Source organism: Rosa rugosa, chromosome 7, assembly GCF_958449725.1.
Source record: "Rosa rugosa chromosome 7, drRosRugo1.1, whole genome shotgun sequence".
NCBI lineage: Eukaryota > Viridiplantae > Streptophyta > Magnoliopsida > Rosales > Rosaceae > Rosa > Rosa rugosa.
In genome coordinates this window covers 10,665,099-10,684,740 of record NC_084826.1, presented here as the reverse complement: position 1 = coordinate 10,684,740, position 19,642 = coordinate 10,665,099, and the positions used below count along the sequence as shown (strand labels likewise).

At 39.4% G+C, this 19,642-nt stretch overlaps 1 protein-coding gene, 1 long non-coding RNA gene and 1 pseudogene across 2 annotated transcripts; 1 reads left to right on the top strand and 2 right to left on the bottom strand.

Annotated features, from left to right (window-relative positions):
- Positions 1-310: 310 nt before the first annotated feature.
- On the bottom strand, positions 311-3,361 carry LOC133722817 (protein SRG1-like; annotated as a pseudogene).
- Positions 3,362-3,454: 93 nt separating this feature from the next.
- On the top strand, positions 3,455-5,643 carry LOC133722419 (uncharacterized). Its single transcript, XR_009852727.1, has 2 exons — positions 3,455-4,276; positions 5,128-5,643. It is a non-coding gene; the product is annotated as an uncharacterized LOC133722419 (long non-coding RNA).
- A 436-nt stretch (positions 5,644-6,079) lies between these two features.
- Positions 6,080-8,104, bottom strand: LOC133722418 (protein SRG1-like). The gene is made up of 4 exons (XM_062149318.1): positions 7,626-8,104; positions 7,120-7,361; positions 6,669-6,993; positions 6,080-6,514 (listed from the first exon to the last, which is right to left on the bottom strand). Exons 1-4 carry the CDS (start codon positions 7,920-7,922, stop codon positions 6,257-6,259), a joined length of 1,122 nt encoding a protein of 373 aa, XP_062005302.1. The 5' UTR covers positions 7,923-8,104; the 3' UTR covers positions 6,080-6,256.
- Positions 8,105-19,642: the final 11,538 nt, after the last annotated feature.

Sequence of the window (19,642 nt, the reverse complement as noted above, 5' to 3'; positions counted from 1 at the left end):
CTCATTCACAAAATTAAGACTTATAACGATAAACCAAGTGGTCATGAGTATGTTTTTTAAGTTAGTCTATTTACTTACGGTTATTTATCCGTGTTTATACACGAATTCAAGGCTAGTATATAAGAATTGAGAGCTTTCATCATCAGTTTCAACACACCCTCCCTCTCTCTTCTAATTGCAGAGCTCAGTTGGCTTTTTATGAAATTTCATTTATTTACTAATTTTCTATTGAAATGCCCATAATCATTTAGTCTAAGTCTCTTTTTCATAAGTGGGAGGTCCTATATTCGAGTAATTCGACTCCCTTGTATTCGTCTACTAGTTATTGTTTGATCTACAAAACAAAAAAACAAAAAAAAATGTTCTCTTGCAACATAACCACAATAGAAATAGTACAGCAACAAAAATCAAATCTAACACACAAACTAGGCAACATAGAACAGGCCAACTTAAAGTAATGATAGGAAGACTGGATTTAGATACATCTTTATTTCTATTAATGTTCTCTGGCTTTTGATAATTGAAGCATCTGCTCTAACTTCCAATCTTGGCAAATTCAATTTGTTTTTTCCCATAAAATTTCTTCTTCGAGGTAATTTCCTTCAAATATTCTCCATATCTGACTTTCTTGTATATCTGAGTGGACTCTGGAGAGTTGAGTACCATTTGATCAAAGGGCGCAATTTCTGCATCTTCATACAATGATGCATAAGATAACCTTGCTTTGCTTTCATTTGTCACAACTCTGTGCTCAATGCTCTTGTACATCCCATTACTCCATATCTGTCATAGCTAGTATACATGAATTGTGTATAGAACAATTTTAAGTTCAACTAATAAACTAACTAAGCATGTATATATAATATTTTTTTTCAACTTTCCTGTCTTAGGAGAAATATATATATATATATATATATATGCTATACCTCAATCGTATCTCCAACATACATTCACAACGAAAGAATTTGGAATTGGCTTCACCGGTACTCATTTTCCTTCATGCATGTTTAAGTTGTAGTCCGGTAAGACTGTCGTCTTAGCTTTGTCGGAGTGGGGGGTTAGACCTAGTACTTTATCAGGCATAGAGCATGAAGGATAATAGGCCACAGACAGATATTGAGCCAGCTCTTGATGTAGTCCAAGAACATCCTTCTCCATCCCCATAATCAAAGATAGAGATCTCAGGAGCTCCTCTGCAACATGTCTAACTTCACTACCATATATCTCAATAGCCTCCCTTCACCAATATACAAGGCAACACATGCATGTTTTATAAAAAATTTGAATATGAAGTCAACAGTGTACCTTTTTTTGTTTTTTGGTAAATAAGATCCAAGGTAAACATAAAAATTTTATGTACATTAATAAGCAGGGAGATTAAGACTAAGTATCTTTCACAGAAAACTTGACCTAGCCTAGAGGTTCTCCTCTAGGGTTGTGGTGCGGCGGGTTGTTTCAGTCCGGCAAGACCTATATCTCATCCATTCATGGAGTTCTTTACAGGTTTCGGCCTCATCTTATTTTCTCTCGCTGGTTTCGCTGGCAAGGTAGCTGTTGGTGGCGATGGTGAGTGGGATCCGGGTAGACTGGGTCAGATTGGTTTCGAGGATATTTCATTCTCTGGTGCTGTTTGGGCGTCAGGAACAAATGGTGGCCATGACAATGCGGAATGGGATTCTGTCTATTTCCTGAGTGGATTAGCTTAGGCGATGGCGATGGGGGTTCTGAATTCTAGGTGGTTGCTTTCTCGCAACAGCGCTAGCACAATTGGTTCGGCAAAGAGAACAGTGTTGAAGGCTGGGTAATGGGCTGGCGTGACCCGCAGCGGTGTTCTGGTGGTGATCGGTCAAGGCCGGCTCCGACGGCGTTAGGGGCAGTGGAAGGTACTTTTGGTGTTATCCGGCCGGCCGAGGCGATGATTGGTTTTTGGTGGCGGCAGCTTGGTGGCAAGAATTTGGTCATCTATGGTTTACTCTAATGGGTCTCATTGGGCCTGGAAAGCGGGCCTGGGGCCTTAAGGTCTATCTAGGGCTTCAAGTGGGTTGGATTACCCTTTTGCTAGGGGGTTGGAGGGATTGGGTCTCTATGGCCCATAGTACTATTTAATTTATGTTCAGGTCTCTATGGCCCATAGTCCCTAAACCCAAAAACCAATGCCTTAGTTGGTTCCATTTTATGTCTGCTTCAAGGTTTCTTAGTTTTTGTTAGAATAAAGGCGTGTGGATTTTCTAAAAGGTGGGTGTATTCGGGACTTGTTGGGTTCTTGTTCTTCTAGAATAGGGATTTAAGAGGTTCTAAGGAACGATTGCTTTCTGTCGACCCCATAGGGGTGTTTCGTTTTTATACTGCTTACTGAATTTAATGAAAGGGCTGACCTATTTTGATAAAAAAAAAAAAAAAAAAATTATGTACCTACTTGAATGGTGTCGGTGGCCAAACCTCAGGCTTTCTATGTCGATATGGGTAAAGCTTGAGAAGAATTCTGTGAGACCAATCCAAAATCTACTCCTCAGGAATTGCATTATTAAAACCATAGCTTTGTCTGTGATCTGATGGTACAGCAATATAATTCTTCTCTTCTATTGGAAGTTTAAAGAACAATTGTCCGCCCCTGCATTACTTCTGTTTCCTTCTGTTTCTACTCCATGATTTATCATCTGCAATATTTATGTAACTCGGAAGCTGTTGCACAACCCCTAAACCTAGAAGTCGAACAGACCCTCTCAAAGAGTGTTCCTACACGGCACACCGCCACACCTCATAGGAAAATATGATTGATCGATAAATTAATTTACTGAAGAAAACGATCTATGGAAACATATATACAGCATGGGAGAGATAGATCGAGTATCACCACTTACTATTAATCTATTGCGGCTTTTATCAATGATGCATAACAGGTAGTCAATACGAGTGTCGAATCTATTGTTGGTAAGGATTCAGATGACTTACCACAAAGAATCCCCATTCTTTGCAAGCCAGGTCGAGTTTGCGAAGCTCCTCGTTGTCCCCTTTGGAGAGCAAAGAAACATCAATGACAGAAATCTCAGAAGAAAGATGATGACAAAGATCTGCTTCCTTCGGCATGTCTTCTTCGTTCCTAATATATCTTTTGGGGACCTGTAAAGGATCATTCCTAACCAGTTCTTGAACATTTGGTACCGGAATTCTGGGAAAAACTCCCAGCATCCTTATCCTCTTTTATCAACTCCACATCTGTGTATGAACTCATCTTCTTTCTCTGTACCCGTTTACTAGTTAGCTACACTTTGAATGTTATATATGTGATCAGAGATGATCCAAGTGGTTTCTACTTGTTGATTATTAGTTCCCTCTATTAAAATTAGTATGGTGTCTTTGAGCTTTTTTTTTTTTTTTTTTTTCTTTTTTCTTTTCCATAAGGTGTCTTTGAGCTTTCACAATCTGTTCTGTACGTAAAGTGACTATAGTGGACGACAGAACTAGCTAATTAACCTTTTTGACTTTGAGAGGTTATAATGGGAGTGACTTGGATCCACTTGAGCTCTAGGAAATATCTTAGGGGAAATTAATTTGACCACAATTACATTTTTGCCTTGGGAGTTTCATTTTGACTAATTTAAATATAAGTTTAATATTGATATAGGTGGTTATCTCAAATTCTCAAAATGGTTGCATTGCAGCTGGGGGGGCTGATTAGAAACAGCGATGGAGACTGGGTTTGTAGTTTTTTGACTTTTTTCTGCCAATCTTTGTGTAGGAGAAATATTTATAGCTGAACTATGGACTTTGTGTATTGGTTTGAAAATGGCTTTAGGACGAAATGCTACCCATGTTATGGTTGAGTTTGATTCTTCCCTTGTGGTTAATCTCTATTAATAAAGCGAGCAGCCGTTTACTGTTCATCTTGGGGAAACTTTCGAACTTCCGAAATTGACCTTGGTTTGGCTAACGTGAAAGGCAGCAAGGAGGGTTAGCAAAGTAAATGCAGAAAAAAGGAGAGGAGGCGGATAGATCAAGGCCCGGGTTGTGCCGACGGGAGGAAAGAGGATGTAGAGGAGGGAAAGGAAAAGAAGATGAAGAGGAAGAGTCTGGATTTTGATTCGCTTTGATCGAAATTACCCGACACAAGGTTGGGTTGAGTAATTCTGGGTTTTGTGTATTGGAGATTGATGATTAAGGTTTTTGATGGGAGAGATTATTAGGTGAAAGAGTGATTGAGGAGCGAAAAAAACCGAAATTCTTGCAAGGATTCGCTTAACGAGCTTGAAGCTAATATTCAGTTTGAAAATACTTTGTAAGACTCTTTTTAGTCTTTTCTTTTGCTCAATCTTCATCCATAGTTCATTTTAACTGATTGATTCTGGGTCTGGGTGATACCCAAGTTTGTTTGTTTGTCAAGATTTTGATGGAATTTGGTCATCTTGGGAATTTGATCTGTCTAATTTTGCTTTCGGAATTTAAGTTTTCTGTCCCATTTCCTGTGCTATATATGCAAGATTAGCTTTATAGTTTGTACATGTTGAACGTCTGGGTAGTTGTGTAAATGATTATGCTCTAAACCCACAATTCACAATTGCTTACGAATTGTATACTGAATTCTATAAAGAAGTGAAACGTTGATTTGTGCTGATAGAACAGAGTATTAGAATGGTTTGAGGAATTAAGTTTACTTCAGCCACAAACAAACATGTTATGATTTTGTATTAGAATTCATATCAAATTACAATCTCAATAAAAGTATCCTATTTCAAATTGTAATTGAAACAGAAATCCATTCTTTTAGCATTGCAAAACCCATTCAGAAGCCAAAATCAGAACAGTCATCTAGAGTCGATGTGTGGTAATTTTTCTTTTAGTTCTTGCTAATAGTTTTTTCCCAAGTGCTGTGTAAGTGGACTACGACTAAAGTGATCCATGGAATTTGAACCGTTAATCACTTATTTTTTGTTGGGGTTATAGGCTGTCCATTTGTTGTATATATGTTGATTCATGACTTAATAATTACTCAAGTATGAACTGGGGTAAGGTGAACATATATATAATCAGGAAGCTAGCTACTAATTATATTTTGGATTTTGCATTGATTGTTTATTTTGCATCTAATATATGGTAAAAGCATTGAAAATAGAACTACATCATTCTCAGGCTATAATTAAAAAGTTGGTACATGAAAAGCAATGGGATAGGCAAGAAATGGATGATTGATGAAGCAACTTTCAGACCAGAGTCGAACCAAAGCTGTTGTCCAGTTGGCTTGGGATGACCTAGAAGGTGAAAGGAAGTTGAGAAAGCATTCAGCCGCACTTCCGCACGCGCGATAGCGCGTGCAGGAAGGCTAGTTCAGTTAAAGGGAAGTGGGATGATATCCATTCTCTCCATGGCATCATCAAAGTTTGCAAAGCTCTTTGGTTGAGGAATTTGAATTGCACGATAATGCATATCTACCGAGAATGTAACATGTCTGCAGATGATTTAGTACAGGGTGGACATACTTTAAATTTGGGACAACACTTTTTTGAGGAACCGCCTGATTGTATCAATGGAAGACTCTAAGAAGATAAAGAGGGTTTTCTGAGGCCGAGATTTTTCTTACCTAGTTAGTGTTTCCCTCCTTGTAACCAAAAAATAAAAATAAAAATAAAAGTATTTTATAAAAACGAAGCGCCTACTAGGCTTCACTAAATTTTAAAATGTCTGAACAATTTTTGCAACCAAGGGTGTCAAACTAAAGACCTGTCATTCATTAAATTAAAACTTATGACAATAAACCAAGCGGTCATGAGTATGATTTTTGTATTAATCTATTTTCTTACGGTTATTTATCAGTGTGTGCACACGAGTTCAAGGCCAGTATATAATCATCTAGAGCTTTCATCATCAGTTTCAACTTTCAACACGGCCTCCCTCTCTCTTCTAATTGCAGAGGTCAGTTGCCTTTTAATGAAATTCTATTTATTTACTAATTTTCTATTAAAACGCCCACGACCATTTAATCTAAGTCTCTTCTTCATAAGTGGGAGATCCTACATTCGACTCTCTTGTAATCGTCTACTAGTTATTGTTTGATCTACAAAAAAAAAAAAAAAAAAAAAAAAAATTCTCTTACAACATCTATCTTGAACCACAATAGAAATAGTACAGCAATGAAAACCAAATCTAACACACAAACTAGGCAACATAGAACAGGCCAACTTAAAGTAATGATAGGAAGACTGGATTTAGATACATCTTTATTCCTATTGTTCTCTGGCTTTTGATAATTGAAGCATATGCTCTAACTTCCAATCTTGGCAAATTCAATTTGTTCTTTCTCATAAAATTTCTTCTTCGAGATAATTTCCTTAATATATTCTCTATATCTGACTTTCTTGTATATCTGAATGGACTCTGGAGAGTTGAGTACCATTTGATCAAAGGGTTCAATTTCTGCATCTTCATGTGGCGCAAAAAATGATGCATAAGATAACCTTGCTTTGCTTTCATTTGTCACAACTCTGTGCTCAATGCTCTTGTACCTCCCATTACTCCATATCTGTCATAGCATACATGAATCCTCATGAATTGTGTATAGAACAATTTTAAGTTCAACTAATAAACTAACTAAGCATGTATATATAATATTTTTTTTCTCAACGTTTCTGTCTTAGGAGAAATATATATATATATATATATGGTATATGCTATACCTCAATCGTATCTCCAACATTCACAACGAAAGAGTTTGGAATTGGCTTCACCGGTACCCATTTTTCTTCATGTTTAAGTTGTAGTCCGGTAAGACTGGCGTCTTGCATAAGTATGGTTATGCTAGCTTTGTCGGAGTGAGGGGCTAGACCTAGTACTTTATCAGGCATAGAGCATGAAGGATAATAGGCCACAGACAGATATTGAGCCAGCTCTTGATGTAGTCCAAGAAGAACATCCTTCTCCATCCCCATAATCAAAGATAGAGATCTTAGGAGCTCCTCTGCAACATGTCTAACTTCACTACCATATATCTCAATAGCCTCCCTTCACCAATGTGGCAATACATGCATGTTTTATAAAAAAAATTTGAATATGAAGTCAACCAGTGTATTTTTTTTTGTTTTTTGGTAAATAAGATCCAAGGTAAAGATAAAATATTTATGAACTTACTTGAATGGTGTCGGTGGCCAAACCTCAGGCTTTCTATGTCGATATGGGTAAAGGCCGAGAAGAATTCTGTCAGACCAATCCAAAATCTGCTCCTCAGAAATTGCTTGGTTAAAACCATAGCCTTGTCTCTGAGCGGATGGCACAGCAATAAAATTCTTCTCTTCTATTGGAAGTTCAAAGAACTTGTCCGCAGCATCCTTCATGCCCTGCATTACTTCTGTTTCCACTCCATGATTTATCATCTGCAATATTTATGTAACTCAGAAACCTGTTAGGCAACCCCTAAACCTACACGGCACACCTCATAGGAAAATATGATGGCTCGATAAATAAATTTACTGAAGAAAACGATCTACGGAAACATATATACAGCATGGGAGAGATAGATCGAGTATCACCACTTAATTACTATTAAGCTATTGTGGCTTTTTATCAATGATGCATAACAGGTAGTCAATAAGAGTGTCTAATCTATCGTTGGTAAGGATTTCAGATGACTTACTTACCACAAAGAATCCCCATTCTTTGCAAGCCAGGTCGAATTTGCGAAGCTCCTCGTTGTCCCCTTTGGAGAGCAAAGAAACATCAATGATAGGAATCTCAGAAGAAAGATGATGACAAAGATCCGCTTCCTTCGGCATGTCTTCTTCGTTCCTAATATATCTTTTGGGAACCTGTAAAGGATCATTCCTTACCAGTTCTTGAACATTTGGTACCGGAAGAGGTGATCTATGTGGTTTCTGGGAAAAACTCCCAGAATCGTTATCCTCGTGCACAAACGCCACATCTGTGTTTGAACTCATCTTCTTTCTCTGGCCCGATACTGATTAGCTACAGCTCGGATGTTATATATGGGGATCTGAGATGATCGCAATGGTTTCTACGATCATAATCTGTTTTGTACAGTCACTTTAGTAGACGAGGACCCACGACAGAACTCCTTCTTACCTTTTCACTTTGTGACCTTGAGAGACTGTAACTGGAGTGACATGGATCCACTTGAGATCGAGGGGGAAAATATTTAAGCGGAAATTACACTTTTGAGTTTTGATCCTCTAATTTGACCGCAATTTCATTTCACTTGAATATTAGTTGGAGTCTTGGAGGCTTGGACCCACTTGAGTTTGAGCCTTCAAGGATATATCTCACATATAAAATGTAGGAGATTCCTTTAATTTGAGCACATTTCCATTTTTCGCTCTCGCTGTTTTAATTTGGCTAATTTTCTTGTAATTTTTGTAGTCTTACAATTTCTGTCACAATTTTAGATATAAGAACTTTTAATTTGCTGGTTAATTTTCATGTAATTTTTATGGTCTCACAATTTCTGTCACGATTTTGATACAAGTACTTTCTTTTAATATTTTGGTGATTTGTGTTTTCTATCTAGCCATGTCATTTTATTGTAAAACTAAATTGTTGCATGTCCGTGAGACGGTGTAACAAAGGTTTCGATATGGTATAGAAAAACTTATGACCTAACAATTAATTGAGGAAAACCTTCTTCTTCTCTATGACCTAGCTCTGCTAGGGTTTGTGAGCCGTCGTCCCTAGTGGATGTAGCTCTATACCTTCTCCTATCCATGGATAAATCTGCAGGTCTTGGCCTGATTTTCTTCTCTCTGTTTCCTCTTGTTGTGGCTGGTGTTTTGTTGTGCTCGTGGGGGGTGTGGACAGGTTTGTTTACCGGTTCTGATCTGGTGGATGAACTGGTGTCTGTCGGCTGCTGGTGTCGATGTGAGGCTGATCGTGGTGGTGGTGTGATTGGCGGTAGCGGCGTTCGTCGGGGGGCGCCAGATCTGCGGTTTTGGAAGGCTGGGAACGAGGTCTTTCATTTGGATCTCAACTGCCTGGGTGTGCCTTGGTTGAGGCATAGTGGTCGTGGTGCATATGGCACTGAGGCTGCTGTGGTACCGGGTTTGTCTTGCCGGCAATGGAATTGGGTGGTGCACCTCAAGTATCGGGTCTAGGACCGGGGCAAGAGAGTCCGGATTTGGGATCCGGGCGGGTCGGGGGTTTGGGCTTTGACCCATTCTCAATTTTGGGTTTGGCTTCCGACCCCATTTCGCAATTGGGCTTGGGTTCAGGCCCACTCTTTTCGTTGGGATTTTGTTCAACAGTTGGAATGGCATGGGGCCCCTACTCGCTGGTACTGGATTTGGGACCCAATGCTATGGTATTTGTTCGTGAAAAATCGTCTGCCAACATGGCCATGTTCTGACACCCTTGGCCGGCTTCGATCTTTAGGTGGGAGAGTGCCTTTGTGAGCCCCGGAAAAGTACTCGAGAATATTTTCAGAAAATTTCGTGAAGTGAAATCCTCAATTTAGAAGATGGATAATGAAGTACACGTCACGACGAGTTCGTGGAAATTTTCGGGAAATTTTCCGGATACCCGAGCTAATTTTTAAGTATTTTGGAAGTTTTGGGATTAAGGAAATTGCTTAAAGAAATAGAAATTAGGAGGTTTGATCTGGACCATCCACCGCTTCCACCGCTTGATCCTAGCCCTCCATCCTTAAATGGGATCAGTCTATATATCTAAAGTGTTCTGTTGGGAGATCCAGAAGGATCGAGAGAGGGGAAGAGAACCAGAGTTCTCTCTAACCCGACGAAACCCAGAAACCCACAGTAGGATCCGACCGGCGCCACTTCGTCCGGCCACCGATCGACGACGGCCGACCACCATCTTCTTCACCTCTTCGTCGTCTACATCCTCGTGCTCTTGGTTCGTCCATGCACAGACCCTGGAGAGAGATTCGAAGCTCAGAAGCTCGAAGCTTTACCGGCGATTTCTGGATTTTCAGGCGTCTCCAGCCACCCTCTGGGCCGCATTCGCTACGACTTTGCCGTGTTCTTGAGCGCCGGCGACTTCTCCGACACTTCTGGGCTCGGGTTCCGTCTTGACTGCGTCTATTGAAGTGAAATTGGGAAGCTTGCTGGGTCGATTGCATCAGAAGCATTAGTTCATCATCAGCTTAACACTTTCCCAATTCCGGCAGTGCGTTAGGCTCAGTTGCAGTCGACAATTCCGAAGGTATAATTCGACTTCTTGAGTGGAAGTTGGTTCTTGTTGGGTAAAACAGAATTTGATGCTGGTTTTGAATTTTGGAATCGATTGTTTGTGTGTGTGCAATAAACTGTGGAGTTGTGATGGAGCTCAGTTATCTAGATTGTGTGTTGGGTGTACAGTTGTTGTAGTTAGCAAGCTTGAATATATTTTGACTAGAAGTGGTTGTATTGCGGAGTGGGTATTGTGTTGCATGTTTGAATTGTGGCTATTGTGATAGGGAATTGTGAATTGGTTGTGGAATAATCGAAAAATGGTTAATTTTTGAAGCTTGGGTGTCCTTAGTAATTTTTACACATTGTATGGAAGTTTGAAAGTATGGGTGTCCATAGCAATTCTGTTAGAATTGCTATCCGACGAAATTTGAGTTAGAAGTAAAATCGAGGAGTGCTGAAGTGATAACAAGTAGTGAATAAAGAAAGTGAAAATTATATATATACATTGGGTGGCCTTAGTAAATTTGGTGCACTCAATATATATGGTCAATACCGTAATTTCAAGTGAATGTTCGATAATTTAAGTTAATTATCGAACCAATAACGATTGGTCAAACAATGGTCAAAGTTTGTCAATCCTGGTCAAACCAGGAAAGGTCGGTCAAACCTTGGTCAACTCCTGGTCAAACCAGGAAAAGTTGGTTTGGACGATATATTAATCGTCGAGATTTCATATAATTGTTCAAAAGATATTGACTATTGAAATGTCGGAATCTAGGACTCCAGTTACCCGAGGAACGGAAGGTTCACGACTCTCGGAGTACGTGAGAGAAAGCGTCGAAATCCAGGTAGGGATTCAGGACTCTCCTCGGTTGGTGATTTTCTTTTATATTTTATTAATGTGATGCATGATAAGTGGTATGGGTTGGTTATGTAAAATGCAATGCATACTAACCAATCTGTGAGGAAATGTGTGATGGCTCTAGAGCGAAGGGTGGCTCTGACTTCCTTGGGTTCGATCCCCTTAACCTCCGGTGGGTTAGTTACGCCGGTCGTCCGGGTATTCCGATCCTAATGACGGGCTCGGTACGTGTGCGTAGCTAGGTAGCGGACGCTCTCGCTACGCTTACCTGGTGATGAAGTAAATTGAGGTAAGGTCGTGTAGTGGGTCTAAGGGACCGGCCATCTGGTAAGATTTAGCGCGCATATTCAATTTTGTATCATGCATCGATTTTCGAGTCAAAAAGCATTATTATGAAGTTTGTCGTTCTTTTAAATAATTGGTTTAAGCATGTGTTCATACTGGAGCTCCAAACATTTATCTGTTGATTTTCAAACCTAGTCGAGTTAGAGTTCCTGTTGAGCAGCGAGGACGAAAGCTCACCCTACAACAGTATGAGTGCAGGTACTGTGCACTGGTGACGGGACAATAGCGGATGGAGCTGGGTGTGCAGAACAAGTTCGGTAAATTACCATATGAACCTTATTCTAAACTCTATTTCTCGAACTTTGTGTTCTGGAACTTGTGGTTATCTAGTCTCGTGTCATCATTTAGTTGAAATCTCTTCAAGTAAAATTCAACCTTGTGTGAGCCTTTATCCAAGTTCTGAACGAGTGAAATAGATTTCAGCAACTCAAGTTTTTCACCTCAAGCATATTTGTAGCTTCTGCTGTGTTTTTACAAAAAGTTTTTCAAACAAAATGCCTAGCGGTTCTCTAGGATGTAAATCGAGAGTTCGGTTTACGTTTTAGAGACTCGCGGCACTGTGACGTGCTTAAGCTGGTGAGGTGCAGCTTGGGGCGTTACAGCCTTCATTCCGACGCCAAGTTGATTTTTGTCAATTTGTGCGTTGGGGTTCGATGGGTAGTCAAACCACCGACTACTCAATTCACTACACGGCTGCAATCTGTAGTGTAAAATCAGGGTTGCGTCTCGACGTTGCTGCTCTTGCATTTTTAATTCTTTGTATTTCAAATGTAATTTTTGCATCTTTTCCTTTCGCAATGTTTATTTTCTTTTTTATGCCTATTGGCATGGTATCGTTGTAACCTTTCAATTTCAATAAAGGGCTGACCTCATTTTACTAAAAAAAAATGTCATTTTATTGTGTTTATATTTCGCAATAAACTTGTTTTCTCACTTACTGATAGGCCATAGCTTCTTCATTTCTAACTGGATACCAGTAGCGACGCGCCCAAAGGACAAAAAACTCAGTACATTCTGACCCCCTTGCAATAGTGACGTACCTTTAAAGCTATTGAGCGCCTAAGCTCAATAATTGATCTCACAGTAGTTTTGTTTATAAGATAATTAAGATTATTTTTGTTTAATTACCCAATTTGGAGTTTTTAAGTTGATGGATCATTTAACTATCATAGATTGATGATTCACAGATGATCGTGTTGCAACAAAGAAAATGACTTCTTGGATTGAACTAGTAGCATCTCCATAGTTTTGTTATGCAAATTGCACACATGGGATTTTACATTTCTTAATTATCAAAAATAATGCACAGGGAAAAACATACATGCTTATCCTTATTTTGACATTACTAGGCAACTCTCTATCATGGTTTCTAATGGACAACTTCATCGTATAAATTCTTGACTTGATGCACATACTCTTGCAAGCGTACGAATCGTGTCAAGATAGGGAAGTATTAAGCCCAAAATTATCGTACCACGGGGATTAGTGGCTAACCCACAATCCTTGGATAGTCGGAACTAAAGTCACTAAGCAAATAAAGGAAAGTAAAACAAATAAAAATGCTAATCTAAAGCACCAAGCCTTAGCAATGCTCGGCTTTGATTTTCACCAAAGCCTAATAAAAACTAAGAGCCTAGTGATGATTATGCACAAATGAGTGGAAGAGTTTAATGTTTGGGGGTTGATTCTAACTTAACAAATAGTAATGAAATGTAAAGCAATAAAAATAAAAATGAAATGTAAACAATAAAAATGAGAATGCCGGGTGTTAGGGAGGTTCCTTCACCAAATCTCATGTATCGGAAGCTTATCTAATGTAGATGCAAATCTCCTACTTTGGTGGTAGTCGTATCCAAGGTGGTTCAAGGCTCAAGGACCAAAATTCTCTTTCATGGTATTCCTACTCCGGTTCAAGGGTCGTAAGAACTCACTTGACATGAATTAGAGCCGGTTCAAGGGTCCCTAATTCACATCAAGAGGCGTAGACAGGCCCGACCCTAACCGAGGGCCCAAATATTGAGGCAGTAGATGAGAAAAAAAAAACTGAATCTCTAAAATACCTTGGCTATAGTTTATTACCAAAAAAACAAAAGAAATCAAAGTTTAATCATATTTTGCATTGATGACCCCTCATGGGCAATTATTTAGAATATATAAAAGTTGATGCAACTAGACAAAAGAATTCTTGAGCAGCATGCCCATTCTTGAGACGTGTGGGAAGTGGGAACATTTAGGGGTTGCTGCACACTGACAACAGCATGCCATTCTCGAGCAGTTCACTTGTGGAGCTGCTGCCACTCGACCAAAAGAAAAGGATCGGAAGACAGCATGGGGTTAATGAAAGAGAATAAGGGAGAATAGCTGGGTTGCCTGGGTTACCGTTACTCCTAACACTCTCTTCGGCAGATTCTTCTCTTCTTCCTCTCAAATCTCAATTCACAACTCCCAAGTCTCATTTTGGTGTCATTGGTGTGAAAGTGAAACTGTGAACAAAGACTCAAGGAGGGACCGAGGGAGGTTTGCCTAGAGCCGTAGACAGCAACACAGCATATTAGACTTCTCAGTTCTCATATCCAGGTTCTATTATTCAATTGATATTTGTCCTTTTGTTTTTTATTAGAGTAATGTTTCCTAAGATATATGCTTCTGGTACTGGTAGTGAAAAAAGAAAAAGAAAAAAACAGCAAGAAGATTTTATAAGCTCCCAAAGAGGTTCTTTAGATAAGTTTTTTTTAAGAAAAGAGGTGTTTCTTTAGAAAATCAAGGTGAATAATGTTGAGGTTGAACACATAATTGATGACTTTGCATCTAAAAATGCAAGAAGAAGTCATTTAAGATGAGATTTGATCGATATAGAGCGATGTAATCTTTATTTTTTGGAGTATTGGTTTTATGTTCCTCCGGTTGTATCATATTTTTTTTCATCAATATAAAATATTTTTGATTTTTTTTTTATATAAAGGGCCCAATTTTATTTTTTGCCCCGAGCCTTGAATTTCTCAGAGCCGGGCCTGGGCGTAGAGATCGAGGAATTAGACTACTAAGCGACCCGCCCTCGCAATCACGCAACGGGTGTAAATCACCATGCTTATAACCCCTCGAATACGAAATTGAAGGTTTCTAGCTTAAGAATTAGAGGAGGTCAAACCTCTAACTCCGTCCTAGACATGCTCAAAATACACACCCTAGAGTTGACTAAGCTCCTAGACATGCATTTCAACCCAACAATAATTGATATAAGCCTCCATCATATGAAAATTGCATCATCAGATTAAATTAAACATCTTTTACACAAAATTTGGGTTAGGGACACAACTCTAACCACTAACAAGAAAATTAGTCACAACCCATAATTATGAACATCAAAGATACAAAATTTAAAGGGAAAAGAGTATAGAAGTGTAGGAGAAAACAAGAATAATCACAAATAGCTAAAAAGCTAGCATGACTAGTCTTGAATTACAACTCCCACAATTACCCAAGTCTTGAATTTTGTAGAGGTACGTAGAGGCCTTTGATGAATCCTTGAAGCTTTGGCCTTTGGGTGAGTAATTCTTCAATTCTCTAAAATAAAACTAACAAAAATCTGGAAAATAAAGAAGGAGGAGAGGAATGAGAGCAGCCCAAAGGGCCGCCCTGCGGCGCTGCTGTAGTGTGTTTCTGTTAGGGTTCTTGGGAAAGGGGTCGAATCAATATATATGTGGTCTCCTCCTTTTAATTGTGGTTGTTGACTGTTGGAAGAGGTAGAGGAGAGATAAGGTGATGGGTGAGCTCTCAGCAGATGATTCCAAGAAGAGAAAGAATGGTCTGCCATTCATTCGAGATAATAGTAAGGTCATGGACTGCCACATGTCATCATGTAATTGGCTACTTTAATTAAACAATTTTGTTTAGTGGCTGCACGTTGGCACGTGATGATGGCTCTGATGGTGAACTTCAATTAATCATTATTCAATGATTAATTAATGAAACCAATGATTAATTAACAGAAATTTTTCTTTTCTTCATTTCTCAATTATTTGCCCCGATTTCACGTCATTTTATCTCGTTTCTGCAATTCCGCTTATTTCCTACACAATAAATTAAAATAAGTTAATTACATAATAATTAGCTTGAGGATTAACTTATTTATAGTATTTTAGATATAATAATGCATGTAATCACTTCTCCTAGAGGCTCAATTGCTCCTTCACATGTTCTATTTGCAAATGGTGTTATTGTGTTATGTCCAGGTGATAAACGCAATTTGCGTAAAATTATGAGCTTTTTTGAGGAATATGGGGGTGTTTCAGGCTAAGTAGTTAATAAGGACAAGTTGCAAGTTTTCATTGGCAAGTATATGTATCGGCGGCGACATTCAATTTCGAGTTTCTTGGGTATTCCATTGGGTTTAGCCCCTTTCACTTATTTGGGTGCTCCTATTTTTAAAGGCAAGCCACGGGTTTTGCACTTTCAACCGATTGTGGATAAAATCAGGCTTAAATTATCAAGTTGGATGGGCTCATTTTTGTCTATGGCCGGAAGACTCCAACTTATCAAATCGGTCATCTACAGTATGTTTGTTTACACATGCATTTCAAGTGTATGAGTGGCCGGTCTCTTTGCTACGTCGTATTGAGGTATGGTGCCGTACGTAATTTTCTTTGGTCTAATTCAATTGATAAACGTGGGATTCCTCTAGTGGCATGGAGATCTTGTTGAGCTCCTGTGGATGAGGGTGGCTTGGGGTTGAAGCAGCTTGTGATTCTTAATAGATTTTCTCAACGTCGCTCTTATGCCTCTTCCTCTATATGGCCGGGAGTTCGTCCTTTTTGGGGTGTTGTCAAAGAAAATTCTAAATGGTTGATTGGTTTAGGAGGCAAGATTTCTTTTTGGCATGATAATTTTATGGGGAGGCCTATTAATAAGGACTTGGTTTCTAATTTTATTTTTGGCGGTTCTTGGGTGTTTCCAGATCTTCTTCAAGTTCACTTTCCAGCATTGTGTAATAAAATTAGGCAAGTTTCTTTTGCAACTAACGCATCAATGGAGGACAAGCTCATTTGGATGCCTTCATCAATAGGTGAGTTAACGGCAAAGCATGCTTATCAATTTTTAAGGCATCCAACTCCTTCCCAGCCTTGGTGTAAGACTTATATGGTCTAAATTTATATTGCCTAGAATGTCTCTTCATGCTTGGAAAGTATTAAAAGGGAGAATAATTTGTGAAGATCTTCTTCAAAGACGGGGAGTGGCTTGGGTTTCAAGATGTGAGCTTTGTGGTGAATGTACTGAATCCCTACAACATATATTCTTGCTTTGTCCTTTTACAGCTGCTATATGGTCTTATTTCTCGTCTTTTTTTTATTTGGGTGCTATTCCTCATACTCTTATGGATATATTTCACAAAGGTTTGAGTACGGGACGTAGTTCACAGCTTAAAGAGCATTGGTTGATCACTTTCACATCGATCTTAATTATGGTTTGTATGGCATGCTAGGAACAAGACCAGATTTGACGGCAAGTCGTTTTCTACAGCTTCAATTTGTCAACTCATTTCGGGTCATGTTAGATGTCACGCCCCGAATTTTGAATAATAAATTCAAATCCGAAACATGAATAATTACAATTACAAAATCCAAATCTCGAAACTTCGAGTTCATTATTACAATTCACTCTCACAAGCAATATTGTAAAGCTCAAATGAGCATAACACACCTCACAACGTACAATTGCTGTAAAACTCTAACAATTGCTCTAACCGCACGATCACCGTCCTGGTTCTCCTGTCCTGTAGGATTACCCGCTACACAATTTGAATAGTGTACCGGGAGTTGCAACAACACAAAACCCGGTAAGCTTTTGACAGCTAGTATGAGTAAACAAGAAAGAACTGTTGATTTATTAAATTACAAGACCACCACAAACCCACGTTACTTTCTCACTCTCATATATATATATATAGACACTTATGAGTTACTCTCAATTTCCCCCATAAGGTCACTCAATATTTGGCAGACAGACTAGAGCTCTAACTGATCGTTTCCACCTACCCGGCGCGAGAGCGTGGTTCACGATTTAATGCTATTCAGTTCCACCTACCCGGCGCGAGAGCGTGGTTCGCTGATAGTATGCCATGGTCACCCCGTGACCTATTGATCTCCACAGATCACAACAATTTATTGTTCCTCAACAATAAAACTCAACATCTCTCTCAATATATTGTTTCACAACAATAAACTCAATACCCCTCACAATATATTGTTTCTCAACAATAAACTCAATACCCCTCACAATATATTGTTTCACAACAATAAACTCAATACCCCTCACAATATATTGTTTCTCAACAATAAACTCAACACAACTCCAACAATACATATTATTTCACGTAATAATATATATACAGACATTCACACAGGAATGTCTAATACACCAACAATAGTTCATATGATTGCAAAATAAAGCAATTAAATATATTGGGTTCGTAATATGAACCACGTGAGGTTTACTCACCTCCAATTCCAGCTGCGTCTTCTAAAAGCCACATATCCATCTGAATCGTCCACCAACTCGATTCGTCAATCACCTAATCAGATACTATCTTGACTTAGTAAATTACTCATAAACCACACATATACTGAAATCCAACGGTCGGATTCTAATTATATGATGATCCGACGGTCGAATCTTAATTTAATGATGATCCAACGGTCAGATCCTCACGGATCGCCCTTAGGATCATCCTCCAAAATTATAATGAAGATCCAACGGTCAGATCTTCTCGAATCATCCTTACAAACATCTCCACAAAATTATATGAAAATCTGACGGTCGGATTCTCACGAATCGCCTTCCGAATCACCATTTCTCAATTATACGAAGATCCAACGGTCGGATCTTCGCCCATGACCACACAAAGCCACTGGGACAGTCATAAGATCATCATATCAAAACTACAAGTCCATCTGACGGTCCTAACTTCACATATCACAAATCTAACGATCGAAATCGATCGAAACTTAAAAATTCATAACTTCATCATACGATATCCAAAAATTGCGCATAATATATCAAAATGATCGTATTGAAATATAGAATCTGAAAATGTACAGAAACCATATTTTTGATCCCCGGAGGTGGCCGGAAAGGGCCGCCGGAGTTAGTGGCAGAGCCGCCGCCGACCACCACCAATGGTGTCGGGGCCGGGCTGCTCTTCTTCCTCTCATCATGCTTAACAACTTTCATAACTAGCACGAAGTCTGAAAATGACCGGAAGGGGTCGAAAATTACCTTGAACAGTATGAAGGTGGCCGGAATTTTCCAGAAACCGGCGAGAAACTGCAGAAAACAGCGAGCTCCAATTCGACGTAAAAACGTCAATTTAAGGCTTCGATTCCTTCTGAAGAGTTGTTAAGAAACTCAAGAAGAACTCACTGGTTCAAGAATCACAGAAAAATATGGTCTGTAGCTCGAGATATACCGATCGAAAGCTTCGGTGGTCGGAAAAATTCCAGAATTTTGCAGAATCCGGCAAGGCTCGATTTCGACGTCAAAGCTTCAATTTCAGGCCTCGATGCCTTCTAGAGAGTTGTTAATAACATCAAGGGGAACCCACTGGAAAAAGAATCAATCAAAACGATGCACTACAGCTCGAGATATACCGATCGAAAGATTTTCGTTTCGGATTGAAAACTTACCGAGCTCCGACGAACGTGAAACCGGTCACTCTAGGTGCAATCCTCCTAGTATGATGATCAGCAGGTTGAGGGGAGTTCATGGAGCCAAGGATCGGAAGTTTTGGTGGCCGGAGCTAGGAGAAAACCGGCGTTGACCAAAATCGAGCTTAAATCGGACCGGGCTTGCCGCCGCCGCTACAGGCCGCGCCGCCGTGAAAGGCTGCCACAGACAGGTGCGCAAGGACCATACGAAGCCAATGGAAGAAGTTTGGTGAGGATCGGTGGCCGGAGGAGGAAGAAATCGTCGATCGAAGTTTTGGAGGCGATTTCCGGCGGGGAACTAAAATCGCAGCAGATTTTCCAATTTTGGAAAAATCTGTTTTTATTTTTGGAAATTTCCAAAAATGGAAGCTTTATACTAAATTGGAAACTTTTTCAAAAAATCATAACTAATTCATACGAACTCCGATTTTTGCGTTCCGCATATGCACGCGATCGTATCGACGAGCTCTACAACTTTCATGAAGAAAGGTTTCCCAAATTTTGAACGTATAAAAAGTCAACTTTCGCGAGCCCCTAAATAACGTTCGTTTTTTTGAAAATTAATCGTTCGAACTAATTCCACAACTTCTCCGAGCCTCTTACTCGCTCCC